Source organism: Rattus rattus, chromosome 10, assembly GCF_011064425.1.
Source record: "Rattus rattus isolate New Zealand chromosome 10, Rrattus_CSIRO_v1, whole genome shotgun sequence".
Taxonomy (NCBI): domain Eukaryota; kingdom Metazoa; phylum Chordata; class Mammalia; order Rodentia; family Muridae; genus Rattus; species Rattus rattus.
The window spans coordinates 3,392,321-3,414,263 of record NC_046163.1 but is presented as its reverse complement, the minus strand read 5'-3'; the positions used below and the strand labels follow the sequence as shown (position 1 = coordinate 3,414,263).

The following is a 21,943-nucleotide window of genomic DNA, read 5'->3' as shown; positions in this document are numbered from 1 at the left end:
AACTGTCTGCCGGCGGCTGCTGCAGCTCAGAAGCAGGTTGCCCCCTCCCTCCAGTGTCAGGCACAGCTTTTGATCTGTTCCCTGGAGATATGCTAAGACTTTATTATAGGTCCTTAGAGCCCCTGGCTAGTCTAGTCACCTTTGATGTGTATTTAATAGTTCAGGAGGAGCTTGCATAATTAAATTAACATACAATTTAAAAATAAAAACAGCCAGGCATGGTGACACAGGGCTTAGAAATCAGAGGCAGGAGGATCTCTGAGTTCCAGGCCAGCCTTAACTACTCAGTGCCCAGGCTAGCCAGGGCTACATATTCTGGGACTGTAATAGTAACAACAACCAGACCAGTTATAACTGGAACTTCAAACTGGAAAGAGTGTTAAAGATGGTCTAACTCTCTCTCAGTTCATAGATGAGCGGTGTGAGGATCAGGAACCCCCCAGGGCTGCTCTCAGTGCCAGCTGTGCTCTTTGTCACAGAGGTAACCAGGGAAGGTTACCTGCATCTGCTCGCAGCTTCATTTCTCTCATGCACTTACTCAACTCCTACTGACATCTCAGAGAGCAGTGGGAAAGCTTCATGGGAGAAGGAGAGTGTTGGGGAGTGTTATGTTGAAAACCAAGAGACAGCAGTGCCCCCGACAAAGGCCTTCCCAGCTCAGTAGGCTGCACATGGAATCCTGGCAGAGTGCCCGGAAACGGGAAGCAGAACTGGGCTCAGCCTCAGCCCCCTTGCCATTGCACACTGGTCCTGGCTGCTTTGACTGTCGCAGTTTGTTTCTGCAGACTATTTTTATAGGCGAGATGGAGCACAGGAAGGTGATGGTTTGGGCCAGATGAATAATGGGGTGTGTCTCTGTGGTTTTGGCTGATGCAGCAGGCTTTATTGGCTTTTCTGTTGCTGATCATTTGTGTCAGAGGTGTTGTCCTGACAGAGGCTCTGTTGGGTTTATTATCCACTCTGCTAGAGGGAGCTGCAGTGTTAGAACTCACTGAGGGCTGTTGGTTTGCTTTATGTATAAAACAGCTTCCATGATAGGGACGTCAAGGCCATCAGCCGGAACAGACACTTGTCACTTAAGTGAGAGTCTGGCAAGGGCCAGAAAAAGAGGAGACTGTGATCTGTAGGCGAAAGTGAAGGCAGGCTAGCTGACATCCTCTTTCCAAATGCTGCAGTTGTTTTCTTCACAGCTATGTCTGTGGAAAGATGGAGCGCTTTAGGAGTGCTGGTTCACTTGAAGCTGGTCATCACCGTGCTGTACTTTGCAAGTGTAGTAGAGTCACTTTTGTAGACAGCTCTTCACGACCAATGAATTCTGACACAGAACAAATATGTAACCTTCAGACACTGTCATTAGTTGTGTTAGGCACTGAGGATGCGGAGAACTGGGAAATGTCTTCATGGTTTGATTCTTAGAAACAGTAACGGAAGAACCTCTGCTCTGCATGGTATACATTACGATACATAGTGAGCGGAGGTGCATGGGGCGCAGGACTTGCTCATTGCTCTTTCCCAAGTAGTCACTCAGAGGAGCGTTCGCGCCTTCCTGCTTTAGAGTCTATGCCAGAGATTAGACCAGCGTGTAGCTTGGTGTTCACTCGTATACTTACTGAATACCTTGCACAGAAATGGGCACTAGGAAATGCTCTCTAAGCTTCCAGAGGAGCCCATCTCCTTCCCGAGAGAGTAGGTTTCCTGTTTTAGTGTTGCTGATAGATGTCCTGAGGCCAGGGTGCTGCATTCATAGACAGGCATGAAACAGAAGACCATGACAAATGTAGAGAGGGACTTAGGGAGGACAGACCTCTTTTCTGGTGATGCTTGTCACTTGTGGAAGTCAGGGAGCATGGGACAGGTATGTTCTGAAGTAGAACTACCTTTTCAATGAGTCAGACCTCTTGCTGGTTGCTTCAGGAATGAAACAGTCCACAAATGGCTCAATATAATATATTGTTGGGTGACTAAGGCAGTTAGGATCTCGGCGTTACCACCTTTACCTTAGATGTTGGCAGATCTCACTCCTGAAGCAGTTGAGGGTGGTGGGTACTCACTTTCCAGGAGCCCAGGCCACAGTCTTTCTCAAACAGGTTTTCAAGCTGTTTGGTCTCTGTAATACTACTGAAATGTGTTTGAGGAAGTGAGTCCTTTAGATTAATGGTGGTATCCTCAAAGGAGATTATTTTTCAGATAGCATCTCTTAGATTTGCCTAGATTTCATCCTGCTGGTCAGTTTTGTCCCTCTGTCTTTTAGCCATCAACAGAAAGAGTATGCCTTGATTAGGAGTATAGATCTCAATTAAGCATCTAGTGTCCTGAGAAAACTTGGCAGTTGGGGTACTGTCGGCAGCTGCCAGGGTAATGAGCCTCAAAGCGCCGTGTTAGAGCTCAAGCCGTCTCGGAGAGGTTTCCACTGCCCCTCCTCCCATGCGTATTTACTAGCATTTGGGTATAAAATAAGTTTAAATGAGGAGCATAAGCTAAAACCGCAAAGGGTAGGGATTTAAAAGTGTTATGCATTCAAACATTCTGCCTTTTATCAGAACGAAGGTTTTAATTTTTATGCATTTATTTCTATTTGGACCAGATCCTAGTTATTGCCCAAGTTAATGATCTGGCATTTGCGATGGAATTCTTGTAAACTTCTTAAGATGTCCTTCCACTATAGAGGTGCTACCAAGCCACTGTCACCTTTTGTAGTATGCACCTTGTTTTCCATGATGAGCTAGCCTCGTGACTCTCTCTGACATTTGAAGAACGTTTTCTGACCAGTGAATTTTCCCAATAGCTCCTTTAACCAAAAGTCTCCTGAAGTGTTCCCTCTAGGGCTCTGTCGTTCTGGATGAGTTTTTCTCCGAGTCTCTGCCCCCCTCACTTTTTATCTACTTCTTTTTTTCTCCACTTTCCCCATTCCCCAACCAGGCCAGCTGAGCTGCATTTCCTTCCCACCTATGGAAGAGAAGTATCTGCAGCAGATCGTGGATCACCTCCCCTGTATACTGATCCTCGGCCAGGACTGTAATGCCAAGTGCCAGCTGTTGAACCTGCTGTTGGCGGTGCGGGTGCTTCCCACCCTCAAGCTGGACAGTGACGAGAGCTGTAAGCTTCGGCGCCTCCGCTTCACCTACGGGACTCGGACTCAGGTCAGCCTGGCGCTGCCCGGTCAGTATGAGCTGGTGCACACACTGGCTTCCCACCAGGACAACTGGGAGACCATCCCTGAGGAGGACCTGGAGGTTCAAGAAGACAGTGAGGACACTGCCCGTGTGTTAGCTGACCTCGAGGTGACAATGCACCATGCTCTCCTACAGGTACCGGCTCACACATGCCTGGCTTTTAGAAAAGTATCTGCGGATGGATTCTGGGCTCTGACAGGAACATAGGATGAGAGGACTGTAATTTATGGAGCTGGATGAGGACGGGATGGCAGTTTCATGCCTCCGCTCATCAACTTCAGGGCCCTGGGGAACATCCGTCTCCACCAGACAGGAGAGGATATGTGATTGCTGCATCTTGACAGGATCTTACAGGGTAGTTAGTATCAAAGTTAGGAGGCCCCTTTGGCTTAGGTAAGAAGAGACTGCTAGAACTGTCTCTAGCCATCTCTTTCTAAAGGGACAGTAAGATGATGAATAGTTAATATTTTTCGTAGAACTGAGACCATGGGAAATTTTGTATTGCTTTCTCATAGTGTTGGCTGTTATCTTACTGCGTGGGGCAGCCCATTTTCCCGACCTGACAAGGAACCCAGTCTGATTCATGTAAGGGAACAAAGCAGCCCTTTTATTGAAGAATACCTTGGCTTCTTGTTTATGTAAACTCTTAAAGACAGCACAGGTGCCATGCATCTCCTAAGCTACCCTGCTTTCTCCACCATTCCCACCTTGGAGTAGGCCATGTAGAGCAGAGTTGGGCTTGAAGAGGATGTGATGGTGGGGCCAGTGTGACAGCCCAAAATTAAGGGTTCATCACCTTGTCTGCTGTGCTATGGTTGGCCGGCTAACTTGGGAGAGTGCTTCTGCCTTTGTCCCTCTCTGCCTCTCTCTGAGACAGTGGTCTTTGGTGGGAGCTATCTTCCCACTTCCTCCTCACGGTTCTTTTCTCTTTATAATGTGCTGGAGAGGAATAGTAGCAGTCTCCATGTTCTCTCGGTTCAGTTTTGGTGGTGGGTTTCCTGTTTTCAGGCATCCACTGCTGAGTTACACAGCAGCTCTCTTTGGTTTATATTTCTAGGGTTTTAATTCTGTCTGCATATGTATCTATGTCTGTCTGTCTGTCTCATCTAACATCTATCTATCTTGCTGTGTACAAACCAGAGCAGTATGTCAGGTGCCTTCCTCAGTCACTTTCCACCTTATTTTTTCAAAGATCTACTTTTATTTTGTGTGTATTAATGTTTTACCTGTAAGTATGGCTGTGTTTCACATGTGCGCAGAGCCTGTGGAGGCCAGAAGAGAGCATTGGATCCATAGGAGTGGAGTTATATAGGGTAGTTAGCTGCTAGGTGCTGCTGGGACTCAAGCCTGGGTCTTGTGGAAAAGCAGCCAGTGTACTTACTTGCTGGGCCATCTTTCCTGTCCTTCCTCCTTAGTTTTAGAGACGGGGTCTCACTGTACCTGAAGGTTACCGTGCCAGCTGAGCTGGCCAGCCAGCAAGCTCCTGGGATGCACAGTCTCTGCCTCCCCGGCATGCCTGGCTTTACAGGAACACTAGGGATTTGAACTCAGGTCTTATGGCTTTCATAGCAAGTACTTTTACCTATTGAGCTGTCTCCACAGACCCTTGGTTTTGGCTTCTAATGTTAATTTGCTTTTTCTTCCTTGAATTGAATTGATATAATAAAGTCACTACAAGGAAAGCACAAGTTGTTCTATGTATATGTGAGCACATGTTTTACTACTGAGAGCTCCCATGGCTTGCTGCTGATAGATTTGAAGGGTGTGCGTGCACACACGCACACACGCACACACGCGCACACATGCACACACGCGCACACGCGCACATGCACACACACACACACACCAAGAGCATAATTGAGGAGGGTACTGGGGTTACAATACCAGAGCAGCCTTTTCTTGGCGTGGTTAAAATGAAGGCTCTCGTTCTTGAGAAATTCTCCGGTTTCTCTGCTCTTTCCTGTGGCCGAGGCTTCCCTTAAGCAGTTTCTCCAGATTTGCTTTCTTCTCCAGTGGTTTTGATGTGGCACTGGGGCACTGGGAGCAGACTCCGGGGATTCTAACTTTAGCTTCCTATGATGCTAAGTCTGCTGGGTGGGAGGTGTGGGGCGGGATAGGGGTTGTGGCCTCTGTGGATTTGGCCACCACTCTTTTACCACAGACTTTCATCTGTTGAATAATCAAAGATGCTTAGCTCAATTCTTGGAGCAGAGCACAGCTACCTGAAGAGTGTGCATGCCCATGAAAAGTATTTTGTTCAGCTCCAGCTATATTTAGGATCAGTGAGTTCATGCTTCTGTTTGATTTGGAGAGGGGGTAGCAAAGAAAGGAAACATTTAGCTAAAGGAAACCAAAATTGAATTAGGGGAAATGGATGTCCCTTTGAGCTGCCAAACTATCAAAGCAGAATTTCCTCCTGCCTCTTACACAGTGGTCAGTCTTCTGATGTGCTAAAGTCCTCATAACCTCACCATTTATTTTCAGCATATTCCATAGTGGACCAACTTCAACTCACACTGCATGGTATTGCCAGCTTGTTAGTTCTGGATCCCTCGAGACTCATGGTTTGTATTTCAATAAGAGGAACATTGTTAAGCCATTAGTATTTGAGACCTTACCTAGTGTTCAAATCCGGCATTTTCTCCATTTGGCAGCACATTTCATAATTCCTCACACAAAGTATTTTATATGCAAAAGCACTTTCCCTTCCCTACCCCCACCTACTTTCTGGCATCTGCATCTGCCCACCTCCTTTCAACATTTCTTACAGGGCTAATGGAATGCTTGTCTGCCTTACACCAGTATAGTCTGCTGGTGGTGATGGTGTGCATGTGTGTGTGTGTGTGTGTGTGTGTGTGTGTGTGTGTGTGAGAGAGAGAGAGAGAGAGAGAGAGAGAGAGGGAGAGAGAGAGACCCCACCCCAGTGTGTTTCTTTTGTAAAGACTCAGTTTGCTCAGCCTAGGACGATTCCTGCAGCCTTGGCAGTGCTTCCTTTATTGTGGCCGTTACATAATTTCAGTTGCTCTGAAGTTGTTCTTCCTCTTTCTTTTCCTCCTCCCCTCTCTCTTCTCTCCTCCTTGTCCTCCTCCATCATCATCAGGTCTTTGTTATTCATTTTGCACAAACTGGCCTCGAACTTTGAATTCTTCTGCCTCAGCCTCCCACACTCTGGGATGTAGATATGAGCCACCACAGACACTGTGTTGTTCTGCCCTTATCAGGGGCTTGACTGTCCCACCAGAGGTTTCTGGACCTTTGGGAACTGTAGTTGTCACCTGGCAGCTAGCCTGCCAGTAGCAAGGTTATTAGCTCATCATGATGTCCAGTGAGATATTTGAGGGAACTGAGGAAGAATAATACTTCCAGACAAGGTCTTACTTATTTACTTTGCAAATATTTGTAACTAACCAGTTATAGTGATAAAATCTTCTCTTTATAAGCCTCAACTGTTAGTGGGAATAACTTGTTTTTAATACATACACTAATTTTTTATTATATTTTAGCAGTTAATGCTTTCAAAATCCAGTTACCCCAAAGAATCATAAGAGAACAAAAATTTTATACAAAATTTAACTCTGAAATTTCTTAAGATTTTTGCTAGGAGACTAGCTTTTCTCAGGTTCTAGCTAGTTATTAGCATTTATTCTTGTGCCTAATAAAACAAATATTGTATGTTACCTTTCTTAGTTAGGGCTTCCTTTGTTGTGATGAAACACCATGACCAAAAAGGCAGGTTGGGGAGGGAAAGGTTATTTGGTTTATACTTCCATATTGATGTTCATTGGAGAAGAAAATCAGGACTGGAATTCAAAAACAGGGCAGAAACCTAGAAGCACGAGCTGATGCAGAGGCCATGGAGGGTGCTGCTTATGGGCTTGTTCCTCATGGCTTGATCAGCCTGCTCTTTCAGGACCCAGGACCGCCAGCACAGGGCCTTTAATTAAATGCTGCTTTGTCTGCAGACTGTAGTAGATAGATGAAAAGATAAGTGTTGGTGGGTAAGAAGTAGACTAGAAGACTGTGGTGAGATGCTGTTGGGAGGAAGGAGTGCATGGAATTAGGTCCAGATGGTTGTTCTAAGAGAGAGGAGGGGAAGGTAGTTAGACTCTTCAAAGCAAAGAAGTAAAGAGTGAGACTTTACATAATTGAAAAAAAATTACTTTATGGGTCAACAAAGGAGAAACTGAAATGATGTGTCAGATAGGATATAGGAAGTTCAGACCAACATTAAATCATGAATACCTTGGAGACATAAGCTGTGCTTTTTCTTAACATTCTTACCTCCCCCCCCCCAGTACATAGCACATAGACAATGAAATGCAGCCATCCTGCTTACACCATGTGCCAAGAAAACCAGGAACACCTGTTCTAGGTTAATGCACACACTGAGAAGATGAGTGGTTTAAAGGACAATGGGTGGTTTTGGTTTTGTTTGTTTGCTTGTTTTATTTTTGGTACTGGCGATTGAACCCAATGCCTTGTATATACCAAGCGTGAGTCCTATCAGTAAAACTCCAGCAATATTTTTAGTTTTTAAAATCCCTATCCAGCAAAGTTGTTTAGTAGATGTCCTAGCAAGTTTTTGTCAACTTCACACAAGCTAGAGTCATCAGAGAGGAGAGAGCCTCAGTTGAGGAAATGCCTCCATGAGGTCTGCTCTAGGCAAGCCCATTTCTTAATTAGTGATCAGTGGGGGAGGCCCAGCCCATTGTGGGTGGGGCGATTCTTGGGCCGGTGGGCCTGGGGTCTAGAAAGCTGGCTGAACAAACCAGTAAGCAGCCTCCCTTCAAGGCCTCTGCATCAGCTCCTGCCTCCAGGTTCCTGTCCCATTTTGAGCTCTTGTTCTGACTTCTTTGATGATGAACAGTGATATGGAAGTGTCAGCCAAATAAACCCTTTCCTCTCCAACTTGCTTTTGGTCATGGTATTTTATCACAGCAATCGTAATCCTAAGACAGTGAAACACTTGTCTAGTATGCACAAAGCCCTGGGTTCTGCCCCAACACAGCATAAATAAGGCTTACCTGTAATTTTAGCAATCAGAAGGTAGAGGCAGGAAGATCACTCATACAGGGCTGCCTTTGGCTGCACAGAGTTTGGGGCCACCTGGGTTATCTGAAATCCTGCCTCAAGAAAACAATCCTGGGCCAGGCGTGGTGGTACGTACTCACTCCAGCATTGGGAGGCAGAGGCAGGTGGATCTTTGTGAGTTTAAAGCCAGCCTAGTTTATGGAGTGAGTTTCAGGATATCTATAGCTATGTAGAGACTCTATCTAAAAAAAGAAAAGAAAAAAGAATCATAAAGTTTTATTGGTACCGCAGTGGCCTTGTTATCTCTTAAAAGAGCACTTGCTACTGAGGCCGTCTTTTCTCAGTTCACGTAGGCTCTTGGGGGTTTTCTGACAGTTTGAAGTCATAATCTTCCTCTTTCATCGTCCCCCTTTGCTACCACCACTATCTTGCAGCATACTTTTTTCTTTTTCCTTTCAGAACCTCAGTTATGTCTCCCTCTGAGGAACAGCTGGTGTGGGAAGGGAGTCTTCCTCTAGTCAGCCTCAGAGCCTCAGGAGATGGAAAGTCCTGTCAGTAGGCAGAAACTTGATTGCTAAGCTTCGTGAAAGTATTTTCTCTGTGATTCTTTAGTGATACTCAGCCATAATTTTTTTTTTTAACTTTGCAGCCAGCATACTTTCTAAGCATAGCGTAAGATCTCTGCTTGGCATATCGTGCCTTCTGTAACTCTTTCAGAACTTCCCTCACATCAAATCGGACAGTTCCTGATACATAGTAGGTCATCAGTAACTGATTAAACACAGCCTTTGTTGCTAAGTAGCAATCTGAGTTTGTCACTTAGCTGTGTGACTGTGAAAATTGGGCTGTCCCGTGGGATTGACACTAAAATGAGACAAATTGTATGGAGAACCCAACAGTGTCTGGCATATAATAAACCACATCCTTCTTCCATTTGGGTGTATAAATTGATGGTTTGGGGCTTTTCAGTTTTGTTTTTGTTTTTTTTTTTCTTTTAAGACAGGGTTTCTCTGTGTAGCCCTGTGTAAACCAGGTTGCCCTCAGACTCACAGAGATCTACCGCTTCTGTGGACACACACACACACATACACACACACACACACACACACACACACGCGCGCGCGGACACTTTAATTTTTTTGTTTTGTTTTTTTTGGAAAGAACAGAGTTCCTATTTTCTCAGTCATTTGTCTCTTCCCTGATAATCAGCCAAATATGGACTTTAACTTTTTATTTATTTATTTATTTATTTATTTATTTATTTATTTATTAATTATATATGAGTACACTGTCATTGTCTTCAGTCACACCAGAAGAGGGCATCGGATCCCATTACAGATGGTTGTGAGCCACCATGTGGTTGCTGGGAATTGAACTCAGGACCTCTGGAAGAGCAGTCAGTGCTCTTAACCACTGAGCCATCTCTCCAGCCCGACTTTAACTTTTTTCAACCTGAAATCCTCGTGCCACCTAACTTCTAGTTATCCAGCTTTATTAGAGATAAACTTCTTCATAATTCATTATTACTTGCTTTTATAATAAAATTAAAGAAGAAAGTTGATTAAGAAAGTAAATAGTAAGAGGCATATAAAAATTTAATTCCCATCTTTTTCTTTTCCTTCTGTTTTTCCTCATAAGTGGTAGAATAAAGCTCCAGATCCTGCTGAGACGAGCTTCTGTCCATTCTGTGTGCTTCTGGGACAAAGTCTGGGGTAGCCTCACATTAGCCCGTTTCCTAGGAGGCACCTCATGGCCTCAAAACCATTTACTTGAAGCTCCCCTCTTGTAGAATGTCTGTACCAACCAGAACCAATATATTGTGTACAAGCGACAAGAGTGTGCAGCATTTTCTTCAGTATGGAGTTAGCAGTCAAAGTGGAGGGCAGGTAAGACGGCTCAGTGGTAAGATGGGGGAAGGTAAGCAAGCTGAAGACCCGAGTTTGCTCCCAGCGCCCATGGTGGAAGCAGAGAACCAGTTCCCCAAGTTGTCCTCTGACCTCTATCTATGAGCAATGACATGGCCACCTGCACTCTCTCACACATCAGACAAATATAATAATAAATAAGGCTAAGTTTTAAGAAAGTGGAAGTGAATTCAGTGTCAATCCTGAAAAATAATAAGAAAACTTTTCAAGTGCCAATGAGAGGGAAAAGGAGGAAAATGGAGGTAAAGATAGGTAGGATTCTCTTCGTGACAGAGAGACCTTGAAGATCTGCCCTGCGGAGGACACCAGACAGGGTGGGCTTCTCCAGTCCTTCCCCAAGCCACACTGTGTAAGTGGCTCTGGGAGGTGGGACTATTACTAGATCAGCGTATGTCGTTTTCCAAACCCAAGTCACCTGCCACTTCCCAACCTCACCCTCAATACACAATTGTTTGCTGGTTGAGTCACAGAATAATCACCTGTCTTAGTCAGGGTTTCTGTTGCTGTGATAAACACCATGACCAAAAGCAACTCGGGGAGGAAAGGGTGTATCTCAGTTTACAGTTCTCGGGTCACACTCCATCAGAGTGAAGTCAGGGCAGGATCACCAGGCAGGAACCGGAAGGTAGGAGCCGAGCTGAGACCATGGGGAAGTGCTGCTCACTGGCTTGCTCCTCATGGCTTGCCCAGACTGTTGTCTTATCGCACCTAGGCCACCTGACAGGAGTGACACCACGCGCAGTTGGCTGGGCCCCTCACATCAGTCACTAATATGAACATGCCTCACAGGCTTCCCTTCAGCCCCATCTTAAGGAGACATGTCTTCAAGTGTTGTCCCCTCCTCGTACATAACTCTAGCTTGTGTCAGGTTGACAAGAACAAACAAGGAAAGGCAACCAGGACATCGTCCTTTATGTGACCGAGCTTTAGCAGTGTGCTGTGAGCAAGTGTTCCTTCCAAGAAGAAGAGGGATTTTTAGTATGCAGTCGGCCTTCTTCAGTGGTTGAGAGATGGCTGCTTGTCATTTGCCACCTTATATGGAAGACAAAACCAAGAGCTGTGATTCTGGTGTTTGAGAGTAACAAGCACCCTTCTTTTCATTTCTATGGGATCCATGACTTTGTGCAGAATGTATGTATGTACAAGAGAACTCTCCTATTGTGATTCAAGTGGAAATTAAGGGCTTCTATCATTCCCTGAGTTCCTTTCCTTGATTAAAGAGTAAAGTGTTTTCTTATTGCTTCAAACAGCTGTTTCAGATAACTGTGACCTGGAAGGAGGACGATTTTATATGATGGTGGCATGTGGTTTTGAGCAAGGCATGTGTTTGTCAATTCATCACAGTTACATATTATGTGCCTTCTAAGTTACAGGCCCTGTTCTGGGTGCTAGGAAGGTATATAACCTTCATGAAATAGACAGTTGAGGTTACACTTTGGACACGGGACAGCTCTAGTTCAGCCAACTCAGTATTAATTATTATTTCTTACTCTGCCTTGAGAGGCCAGCACTGGCTTCCCCTTTTGTTTATACCTGTAAAATATGAGTCATCCCTTAACCTTAGTCATATTACAGAATCGCAAAGCACATTGCAATCTAGGTTTATTGATCATTGCTTGAGTGACAGCCTGCAGCTCCTTGTGGCTTCTGACACAAGGTGTAGGAGAGCTGAGACCAGCTGCACAGTGACCTGACTGGGCATGGGAGAAGAGAGAACTATTTTTGTTTTCTGTCCAGTTTTGTTTAGTACAATGTATATTTACAAATATCCAGACATAGTAGTACTTTTAACACTGAGGAAGTCAAGGCAGGAAGATTGAAAAGTTTGAGCCTACTTTGTGCTACCTAGTGAGTTGAAGGCCTATACAGAGCATATGTGGAAATCTGCCTCAGAACAAAACACATCCCCTAAAAGGAAACAAAACACCTCCCCTAAAATGAAACAACCAGTACCACAAAACAACACCACAGAGGTTTAGGAAGGAATATACAGTTTTTCTCAAAGGTGCCAGTCTATCATCACAAAACCTTTAATCTGCCAGGTGTGATGGTGCATGCCTACAATTCCAGCACTTCAGATGTGAGGCAGGAGGATTGACACAAGTTTGCAGCCAACATGTAATATGTAGCAAGTTTCAGGCCACCTGTCTTAGTTAGAGTTTTACTGCTGTGAACAGACACCATGACCAAGGCAACTCTTATAAGGACATCATTTAATTGGGGCTGGCTTACAGGTTCAGCGGTTCAGTCCATTATCATCAAGGTGGATACATGTCAGCATCCAGGCAGGCATGGTGTGGGAGGAGCTGAGAGTTCTACATCTTCATTTGAAGGCTGCTAGCAGAATACTGGTTTCCAGGCAGCTAGGATGAGGGTCTTAAAGCCCATGCCCACAGTGGCACACTTCTTCTAACAAAGCCACACCTACTCCAGGAAGGCCACACCTCCAAATAGTGCCACTCCTTGGGCCAAGCATATTTAAACCATCACCCCAGCCAAGGCTATATAGCAAGTCCTGAGAGAGAGCTCAGAGAATGTACTGTGCTAACTGTTAGAAAATGCTCCCCTAAAGTTGCTCACTCTCCAGCACATATAAGTCAGGGTAGCAAACGGTGTCTTGTAGAGCAAGGTGGGAGTCAGACTAGTTTCCTAACCAGAACACATTCCCTGCCACTTAAGACACAGACACAGTCTAACCAGAACACATTCCCTGCCACTTAAGACACAGACACAGTCTAACCAGAACACATTCCCTGCCACTTAAGACACAGACACAGTCTTGGAAGGAAGGAAGGAAGGAAGGAAGGAAGGAAGGAAGGAAGGAAGAAAGAAAGAAACCCTTACTCAAAAATTTTCTTATAATGAGTTTGTACCTATGAATAAATGAAGTCAGCTAACTGTTCTTCCCTTGTGCTCTCTTTCCTCTCTCTTCCTCCCTCCCTCCTCTCTTTGTTTTTTTTGACAGGGTTTTTCTGCGTATCCTTCAGTATCCTGGAACTCACTCTGTAGACCAGGCTGGCCTTAAACTCACAGAGGTCTACCTGCCTCTGCCACCTGGGTGCAGAGATGAGAGGCCTCTGCCCCCACTGCCTGGCTCTTTCTTTTCTCTTAAAGGATGCTGTTGGTCTTATACGTGGACTTGGCAGTTTTGACTAATGGTTTTGTAATACATAACGTGATCCTTTAAGGAAAACCTGAAGTTTTATTTTAGAAAATTTAACCTAATAAAATTCTTCAGAAAAATTAATTTGATGAGATATATCTTTTACTCATTCTTTGACAATTTCATAATGTAAACAATGTCTCTTCATCGTATCTATTCCTAATTCTCCCTCCCCTCTCACTCTTCCTATGCAGCTAACGTGTCCACATCCCCACTTCATGCCTCCCCTTTTGTAACCCGTTTAGACCCATCAGTGCTGCCTGTTGGAATGTTGCCTGGTCCTGGGCACCTCACCATATCTTGAGTGAGTTCATGAGTACACTGCCATGTCTTTTCCAGAAGATGGCGTTTCTCAGCACCCCTTTCCCATCCTTTGGCTCTTAAATTCTTTCTGCCCCCTTTTCCACAATGTTTCCTGAGCCTTAATATGTGTGGGGGCTTATATAGATGTCCAGGCACAACTTCACACAATGTACCCCTACACATTTGGGATGCAGTCACACATTCTCAGCACTTTGACCAGTAAGGAGTTACTTAGTTAATTGCTGGTCATTACAGAGGTGCTTGTCTGCTAAGGCTGAGGTCCGCAGTTTGACAACATGATCAGTCACCAAGGCGGCAATAGTTGTTTCTCTCCTAGAGCCTATGACCTCCCAGGGCTGGGCTTTTGTCAGGCTTATTGTACCAGCTATAAACTCCTTCAAGTGAAAATTTGTAAATAATCTTTGATTTTGAATTTTTGCCTTTTTCCTATAATAAACTTGATTGACTTATATCTTTTTACAGTATATCTGGGGCTGGAATGTAGTTCAGTTGGTAGAGTGCTTGCCTATCACATAGGATCCCTGGGTTCACTCCTCAGCACTGCAGTGGGAAAGCATGGCAATCCATGCCTGTGTTGCAGCACTCAGGAGGCGGAAGCCAGAGGATCAGGAGTTCAAAACCATCCCTGACAACATAGCAAGTTTGAGGCCAGACTGGGATACATGAGACCCTGTCTCAAAAGCTGGGGGAAGGCATATACTTAGAGGAGCTGTGGTTTAAAAACAAAACAAACAAAAAACCCACTACACATAATTTATCTAGCTTATGATCCGGAGAGATTTCTCAGTGGGTGGGAAGCAAGCCTAAATTCAATTTTGGAGCCCATGTGACAAGCCAGATGGGCTAGCAAGCATTCATAATCCCAGCGCTCCCATAGTGAGATGGGAGACAGAGACAGAATTGAGCAGATCATTTAGTCTGGAGTATGCAGCACAGCATCAGAAACTAGAGATCTTACCTCAGGATAATGAGGGAGAAACTAACTCCTGCAGAGCCCTCTGACCCCATCATACAAACATCCTGGTGTACTGGTATCCCCTCCCCCCAGTATCCTTAGGATTCTTTTTAGGTTTTTGTTTGTTTGGGTTTTTTTGTTTTTTCTGCTGGTATTTTTGCAGTTGTGTGTTCCAATCTAAACCCTGAAATTTCTTATCTATTAGCATTTCTGAAAATGCTTCCCGAGGTGAACACTCTCATTCCAGCATGAGTATGTCAGGGTAGTAAGGGCTGTTCTGGACTGCAAGATGACAGCCAGGCACCTTTCCAGCTGGAACACATTCCCTGCTTTGGAGGCAGAGATGAAACAGGATTCCTCTTGGCCTGGGTTTGGGTAAGGAGTTATGGGTTTATGTAGTTTGCTCAAATTCAAATGAAGAGAAGCTAAAAAGGCTCTTAGATTTCTTGGAGTTCAAGTGAATAACTAGATGAGCTTCTTGTGATTTACTTGGAAATAAAATTTAGTTCTTTGTTGGTAAGAAGGTGAGACCTTTGTGCTTTGCATAGAATGGAAAAGGTGAACAAAACAAAAATACAGCTCAAATTCATTGGTGTCACTAGAAGACGGTACTAGAGAAATAAACAGGCGAGCTTTCCCGGGCTTTCATATCTAGAGAAGGCTGTCAAAGAAGGAAAAGACTCAGGATTTCATGTTAAAATATATTTTGTTAAATATAGATACCTCAGGGGCAGGCAAGATGGCTTAGTGTGTGTGCCTCCGGACCTGACCACTTGACCTATAGTAAAATGAAGAACTCCTGTTAGTTGTCGTTTGATCACACACACAGTAAAATGTAAACAGAAGAAAGTTGCTTCCAGGCCAGAATAGTCGTACAAGCCTATAAACCAGGCACTTGGGAGGTGGGAGGATGATCAGGAGCTCAAGGCAAACCATTGTCCACATAGCAAGCAGAAACACAAACTTGTCTTAGGTTTCAAATAAATATGCAGTCTGGCAACTGTTAAGGACTTTAACCTGAGCAGATGTTGGATGGATTCTTTTAGAACTTTGTAGGATGAATTCTGTAGGGTAACTCAGCAGTAAGGTTGGTTTTGAGTTTGTAGATCTGAAGGCAACAGGAATTTTGTACCGAGTGACAGTTGGCTAGTCTCCACTCACACCTCTGTGACTCAGGATTTCGAGAGACGAGGAGCAACTGTACACTGGATAGAAATATATCCCCCGCTCTGCGGAAAAAGACCTGTGGAAGATTTATTTCAAAAAGTCATTCTCACACTTGTTTTTACAATTTGGGAATATCATTAAGATGAAGTTCTGTTTCATGTAACAGACCACCACCAACACCAATACTTAGGGAGGCAGGGCGATTGCCTCCTCTCATATGAGAGCAAACTTCAGGTAGGCAGCTGAGAACCAGGCTTCCCTCCTTCTTATTCTTCTGCTTTTGCTTTTGAGACAGGGTCTCTCTTCACAGCTCTGGCTCTGATCTCCTTCTGTAGATCAGGCTGACCTTGAGCTCACAGAGCTCTCCCTGCCTCTACTTCCTGAGTGCCAGAGCTAAACCAGCACACACACACACACACACACACACACACACACACACACACACACACACACACATTGAGGTGGCATACATGTGAGCATGCAAGTTCACACATGTGCAGGAGCCAGAATGGGACTTTTGCTATAGCTCTTAACCTTATTGCCTTGAGACAGGGTCTGTCACTGAACTTGAAGTTCGCTGATCCAGGGGACTCTTGAGGCCACTACTGGATCTTTATGTAGACACTAGGGATTGGAATTCAGATACCACGCTTGTACAATAAGCACTCTTAAATAGTGATCCACATCCCCAGCCCCTACGTGATCATATTGTTAATTGTATCACCACAATTTAACTTGTCTGAGCTTTTGAGATATCTGCAGAATCTTGGAATAGGATGGAAGTGTTGGATGACCTTGACTTTTAATTTGCAGATTGATTTCTTGGTTTGACAACATTTTATTGAGGACTGAGTTGTGTTAGACATTGGATTCTAATAGTGAGTAAACATGGGCTCTGCCTTCAGAGGCAGGACTAACGGGGAACAGAATCTCTCTTCATCCTCTCCTTTCCTCTCTGTTTCTTCCTCTCCTCATCATTTTTCCTTTTTACTTCTCTTTCCTTTCCCCTTTCTTCCCTTTCCCTTTTGAGACAGGAACTCTCTAAGTTCTAGCCCAGGATGGCCTGGGTGGAATTCACTGTGTGTCCCAGGCCAGCCTAAAACTTTTGATCTCTCTCTGGCTCCCAAGTGCTAATACTACAGGCATGTACCCCACCCCCATGCCTGTCTGAACAAGACGGGGCTTAAATAAGTCAACTATGAATGTGTTGAATGTAGATAAGGAGAAATAGAGTACCAGCGATTCTGTGACAGGAAAGGCTGTAGGGTTTGACAGGTGCTTTACATGTGAACAGTGAAAGGACGGTGGGAATGGAGATGTGAGAGGAAGGCAAGAGGAAGGGTATAGGATGACCCCCCCTGCTGCTAGTCGCCCTAGGAATCCATTTTCTTCCACTGTTTCTCTCCTTTTCATAGGCAAGTCAATAGGAATTTACGAGCATCAAAGGCAGGGATTCTTTTCATCTGAAATGGCTGAAGGGACTGTAATCCTTTCTACTGACTTTTTTTTTTTTTTTTTTTTTTTTTTTGATAGCTAGATGAATGCTTGCCTTTGTTTGTCACTGAAGTGAGTATTGGGAACCAAGGTGGACAAGTGACTGGGGTATGCTTAAGTCCAGTTGCTCCATTATGCGTCTGGTCTCAATGTAGGTGAGACGTAAGGAAGGCCAAGATGGGTTCGACCATGAAGTGCTGATTTGACTCCTTCTCCTTCTAGGAAGTGGACATCGTGGTGGCACCATGCCACAGCCACCGGCCTGCAGTAGATGTTCTGAGTGACTTGGCAAATGATTTCTTGCCTGTGATAACCTACGCACTTCACAAAGATGAACTCTCTGAACGGGATGAGCAAGAACTTCAGGAAATTAGAAAGTATTTCTCGCTTCCTGTGTTCTTCTTCAGAGTACCTACGCTGGAGATAATCAGCTCTTCCAGTGGGCGAGCAGACAGTGAACGATCACCACTGTATGGACAGCTAATGGACCTGGGCTACCTGAGCAGCAGTCACAGGAACTGTGTGGCCTCTGACCAGGACTGCAAAGCTCAGAGCATGTTGGTGGAGCAAAGTGAGAAACTGAGGCAGCTGAGTACATTTTCTCACCAGCTGCTACAGACCCGCCTTGTGGATGCAGCCAAGGCCCTGAATGCGGTGCACAGCCACTGCCTTGACATCTTTATTAACCAGGCTTTTGACATGCAGCGGGACCTGCAGATCACTCCCAAACGCCTAGAATATACTAGAAAAAAGGAGAATGAGTTGTATGAATCATTGATGAATATCGCCAACCGAAAGCAAGAGGAAATGAAGGATATGATTGTTGAGACACTTAACACCATGAAAGAGGAGCTTCTGGATGATGCTGCCAACATGGAGTTTAAAGGTAGGCGCTAGCAAGCTTCTGGAGTGCTGGGACTGAGAGAGCTCGCTGGTTCTTTGGGCTAGAAGTTGAATGCACTGATTCTTCAGGTCCAGCAAGAGGGCATCTTCAGTCACTTAGATGAGGTGGCCTCTTTCAATTTCATAGATCTTAAGATTCACTTTCCTTCCTTCCTGGACCATTAGTTTAGCTTTTGGTAAATTCATCCTTCTGGCTGTCCATACTTCACTGCCTGACTGTATCCCTGCTTTCAGAGAAGAGCACTTGGACTTTTTTACCTTTGCTCTGTCAGCACAGCCCAGGGTGCCTCACTGTGTTACTTTTTGTCCCATGGTCTTATTTTTATCTTCTGGCTGCTCCTGAACCCAAAGCATGGTTAACTTTCTTGGCAATCTCATTCATCACAGATGACTCCTAACACAGCTGGGGAAGCCATTAGTTGGGGCTGTGGGCCTCTGACGTTACCATGCTGCTGACTTTTACGCTAAGGACTGTTGGACTCTCCGTGCATGAGTTCTAATTCACAGTAACTAAAATGACACTTCAGACTTTCAGTCATGAGAACACATGCACATCATCTCAGGGTGCTCGCAACTATGACAGGCCTCTTTAACTTTGTCAGCGCTGTATTTAAGGGTCAGAGCATAGGAAGGTTGAGAACCTTTGTTCTTAGGTACTGTGCCCCCTTCTTCCTAGGACCCAACTTCTAAGCCTCAGCAGATCCTTTATTGTCTTCTCGCTGGGATTTCCTTGTTTAACAATAGTTGCCAAGTACCCATGAGTCCTCTACAATGTTATATCTGCCCATTCTTTTGTTTTCTGTACAGTTTTTGAGACAGGATTTCATTGTGTAACCCAGGCTGGCTTTGAATTTACAATCTACCTGTCTCAGACACTCCCGGCTCTAGTCTGACTTCTCTAGGCTCTAAAGTATGTTGACCTAATCAGTCTACCTGACTTGTTTCCTTTCTGTCTCTGCTTCATCTTTGTTGGCTTCCTGTTCTATAACTAGCGCTGAGTACCTCCGTCAGTCTGGTATCAGAGCTTCCAAAGTCTATTTCAACTTTGCCAACCTTATTTTCCATTCTTCATCTTCCTGCAGTTTTTGTTTTTTGTGGGTTTTGTTTTGTTTGAGAGAGGGTTTCTTTTTGAGTAGCCCTGGCTGTCCTGGAGCTTCCTCTGTAGACCGGCTAGCCTCAAACTCACAGAGATTCACCTGCCTCTGCCTCCTAAGTGCTGGAATTAAAGATATGTACCACCCCCAGCCAGCATCATTACCCAGTAGTTTTAATTGACTTGGTCTTGTTTCTTGTCCTTCATACACTCCCCATTTTTTCTTTGCATGAGTCATGCCTCAAATCTGAAATATCTTTTATTTTTCTGTGAATTTTTCCAAATCCTACCTACCCTCCAACTGCCACTTTTGGTTAAGTGCTGCCATCTGTCAGCTGTACTCGTTGATGTCCTTCCAGGCCTCCCCCCACACACATTTTACCTGTAACCCTGTCACTTCTCACTTTCCTTTAGTGTCTGTCGTGCTCTGAAATGCCGGAGTTGAAGACTATGAACTTGGGGTTATTCATCATTTTATACCTTACAGCAAAACCCCGAAGAATCTCCCTCCATCTTCCTGCCTCTTCCCTCTCTTCTCTCCCTTCTTAGTAAAAATGAATGGAAACCTCTTCAGTGGCTGAGAAATGCTCATTACTTGGAAGTTCTAGGAAGTCCTCTGACATGTCGCTGAGCACCCTAAGCGTCCGTGCCGGCATCGTACATGACAGGCAGGCTCAGGGAGACAGTGCAAGGTTGGATAGTCCTGTGGCAGGTGAACCACGTTTAGAGCCTTTGCTACGATGTTTAGCTTAAACAGACAAGGGAGTGACTGGAGCAGGCAGATGGATGTCTGACTGCTGCTACCCTGCAGGTTTGTGGATCTACACCCTTAGATAGCTGTGTATTAGGTGCAGTTTAATGTCTGACTCTTGTCATGTTCACAGTCCTTTTGGGGCATCTTTGAAGCAATAATTGATTTAAAAGAGAACTTGCACATAATCTGGTAGAACCAGATTTCTATTATTATTTGTCTTTGTAAATAAAGGCCGTGCATGTATGCTGGGTAACATACTTTAGAAATATCTATGTTTTAATCTAGGTGTGGTGGCATATGCCCGCATTCCCAGCTCTCAGGGGACAGAGACAGAAGAATCGTAAGTGTGAGGTCAGCCTGGGCTATGTAGGGAGTTACATATCAAAAAACTTCTTTTCTCGTTTTATAGTAGTGGGAATTGAGCTTAGGACTTATGCATGCTAGGCAAGCCTCCTACCATTAAGCTCCCTCCCCCCAAATAAGGTAAAAGCATATATATGCTCCTTAATTCAAACATATGAAAGTGCTGTTTCTTTTTTTCTTTCTTTTTTTCTTTTCTTTTTTTCGGAGCTGGGGACCGAACCCAGGGCCTTGCGCTTGCTAGGCAAGTGCTCTACCACTGAGCTAAATCCCCAACCCCAAAGTGCTGTTTCTTAAATATCTAGTTCTTCTCTGGAGGTTCCTTTGCATTTCCCCTTTCCGCTTTTCTAATGTTTTGCTCAGAGAGCCTTTTGCAAATGTGCATTAAATCTGTCTCCTAATGGACAAACCTTGAATCACTTTCAGCCTGTTGATACATATGTAAATCTTTTGTGATTTTCTTTTTATTGTTACAAATGACTGAATTGGTACCATTGTGCACACAGTCTGATATTTTTGAGGTCAGAGTTCTAGAAAAAGAATTTCCAGAGGCATAGCTATTCAGAGGGTGTACATAGTTGTCATTGTTGGTTGGTTTAATATGCCAGCAGTGTGAAATTTAACAAAGATCCTAGATCTGAAACCAGTAAGGCTTGTGCTTGAATTCTAGCTGTATTGCTTCCTGACTGCACACCTTCTCTCCCAGTGTCCACTTTGTCTTATCCCCAAGGCTGTTCCTGATGTACAGACTAGATCCATTAACAGCCACTATAAAGGTATCATAAAGATGAAGTTACATTACTATGTAATGCTTACTAGTATGCCTTTCAAGTAGTTTCCACTCAAGGGATGGTGTTCTTCCCCTCCCGTAACTGTGACCTGAAAGCTAAGATCAACAGACTTGTTTTAGATGTAACTGCCCTTTTTCAAGACCTTATTTAACTTAAGTAGCTGGGCACTGCCTGGCCCTTGACCATCCTAAGATTCAGAATTTGGCAACCAACCATGTCTTTTGATAGCCACCATCATGGTGGGTCACTGGTCACTGGCGATGACTTGGGAGGTGCCCTTACTTAGTATGTCTGCCCCTTTCTTTCCTAGCTAACTAGCATAGTCTCTACCTCTGTAGATGTCATTGTCCCTGAGAATGGAGAGACAGTCGGGACCAGAGAGATCAAATCCTGCATCCGGCAGATCCAGGAGCTCATCATCTCCAGACTTAACCAGGCGGTGGCCAACAAGCTCATCAGCTCTGTGGATTACCTACGGGAAAGCTTCGTGGGGACCCTGGAGCGGTGTCTACAGAGCCTTGAAAAGTCACAGGATGTCTCAGTGCACATTACCAGCAATTATCTCAAACAGGTATGAGAAGAGTAGTTGTTATGATGCTGTAACACAGGTAACATCTGGGACAATTCATAGACAACCCCAACTTCAAATTAGCCAAGGATTTCCCTTTGAGACAGTCTAGTTATAATGAGTTGTAAACTTATAGGAGATAAAAATGAATAGAAAGTAAAAGAACCTATTTAGTACAAAATGGGGGTGATGAACTTGAGTATATATACATATGCGTGTGTGGTGTGTGTATTGTTCATTTA

General features: G+C 44.5%; 1 protein-coding gene across 2 annotated transcripts in view; it reads left to right on the top strand.

The window, feature by feature from the left end:
• Positions 1-21,943, top strand: part of Dstyk (dual serine/threonine and tyrosine protein kinase) — a 47,699-nt gene that overhangs the window by 12,524 nt on the left and 13,232 nt on the right. For both annotated transcript variants that reach the window (XM_032914758.1, XM_032914760.1), the window contains exons 2-4: positions 2,920-3,308; positions 17,455-18,118; positions 21,472-21,704. In XM_032914758.1, coding sequence (XP_032770649.1) covers positions 2,920-3,308; positions 17,455-18,118; positions 21,472-21,704 — 1,286 coding nt within the window. The remainder of the gene's footprint in view (positions 1-2,919; positions 3,309-17,454; positions 18,119-21,471; positions 21,705-21,943) is intronic.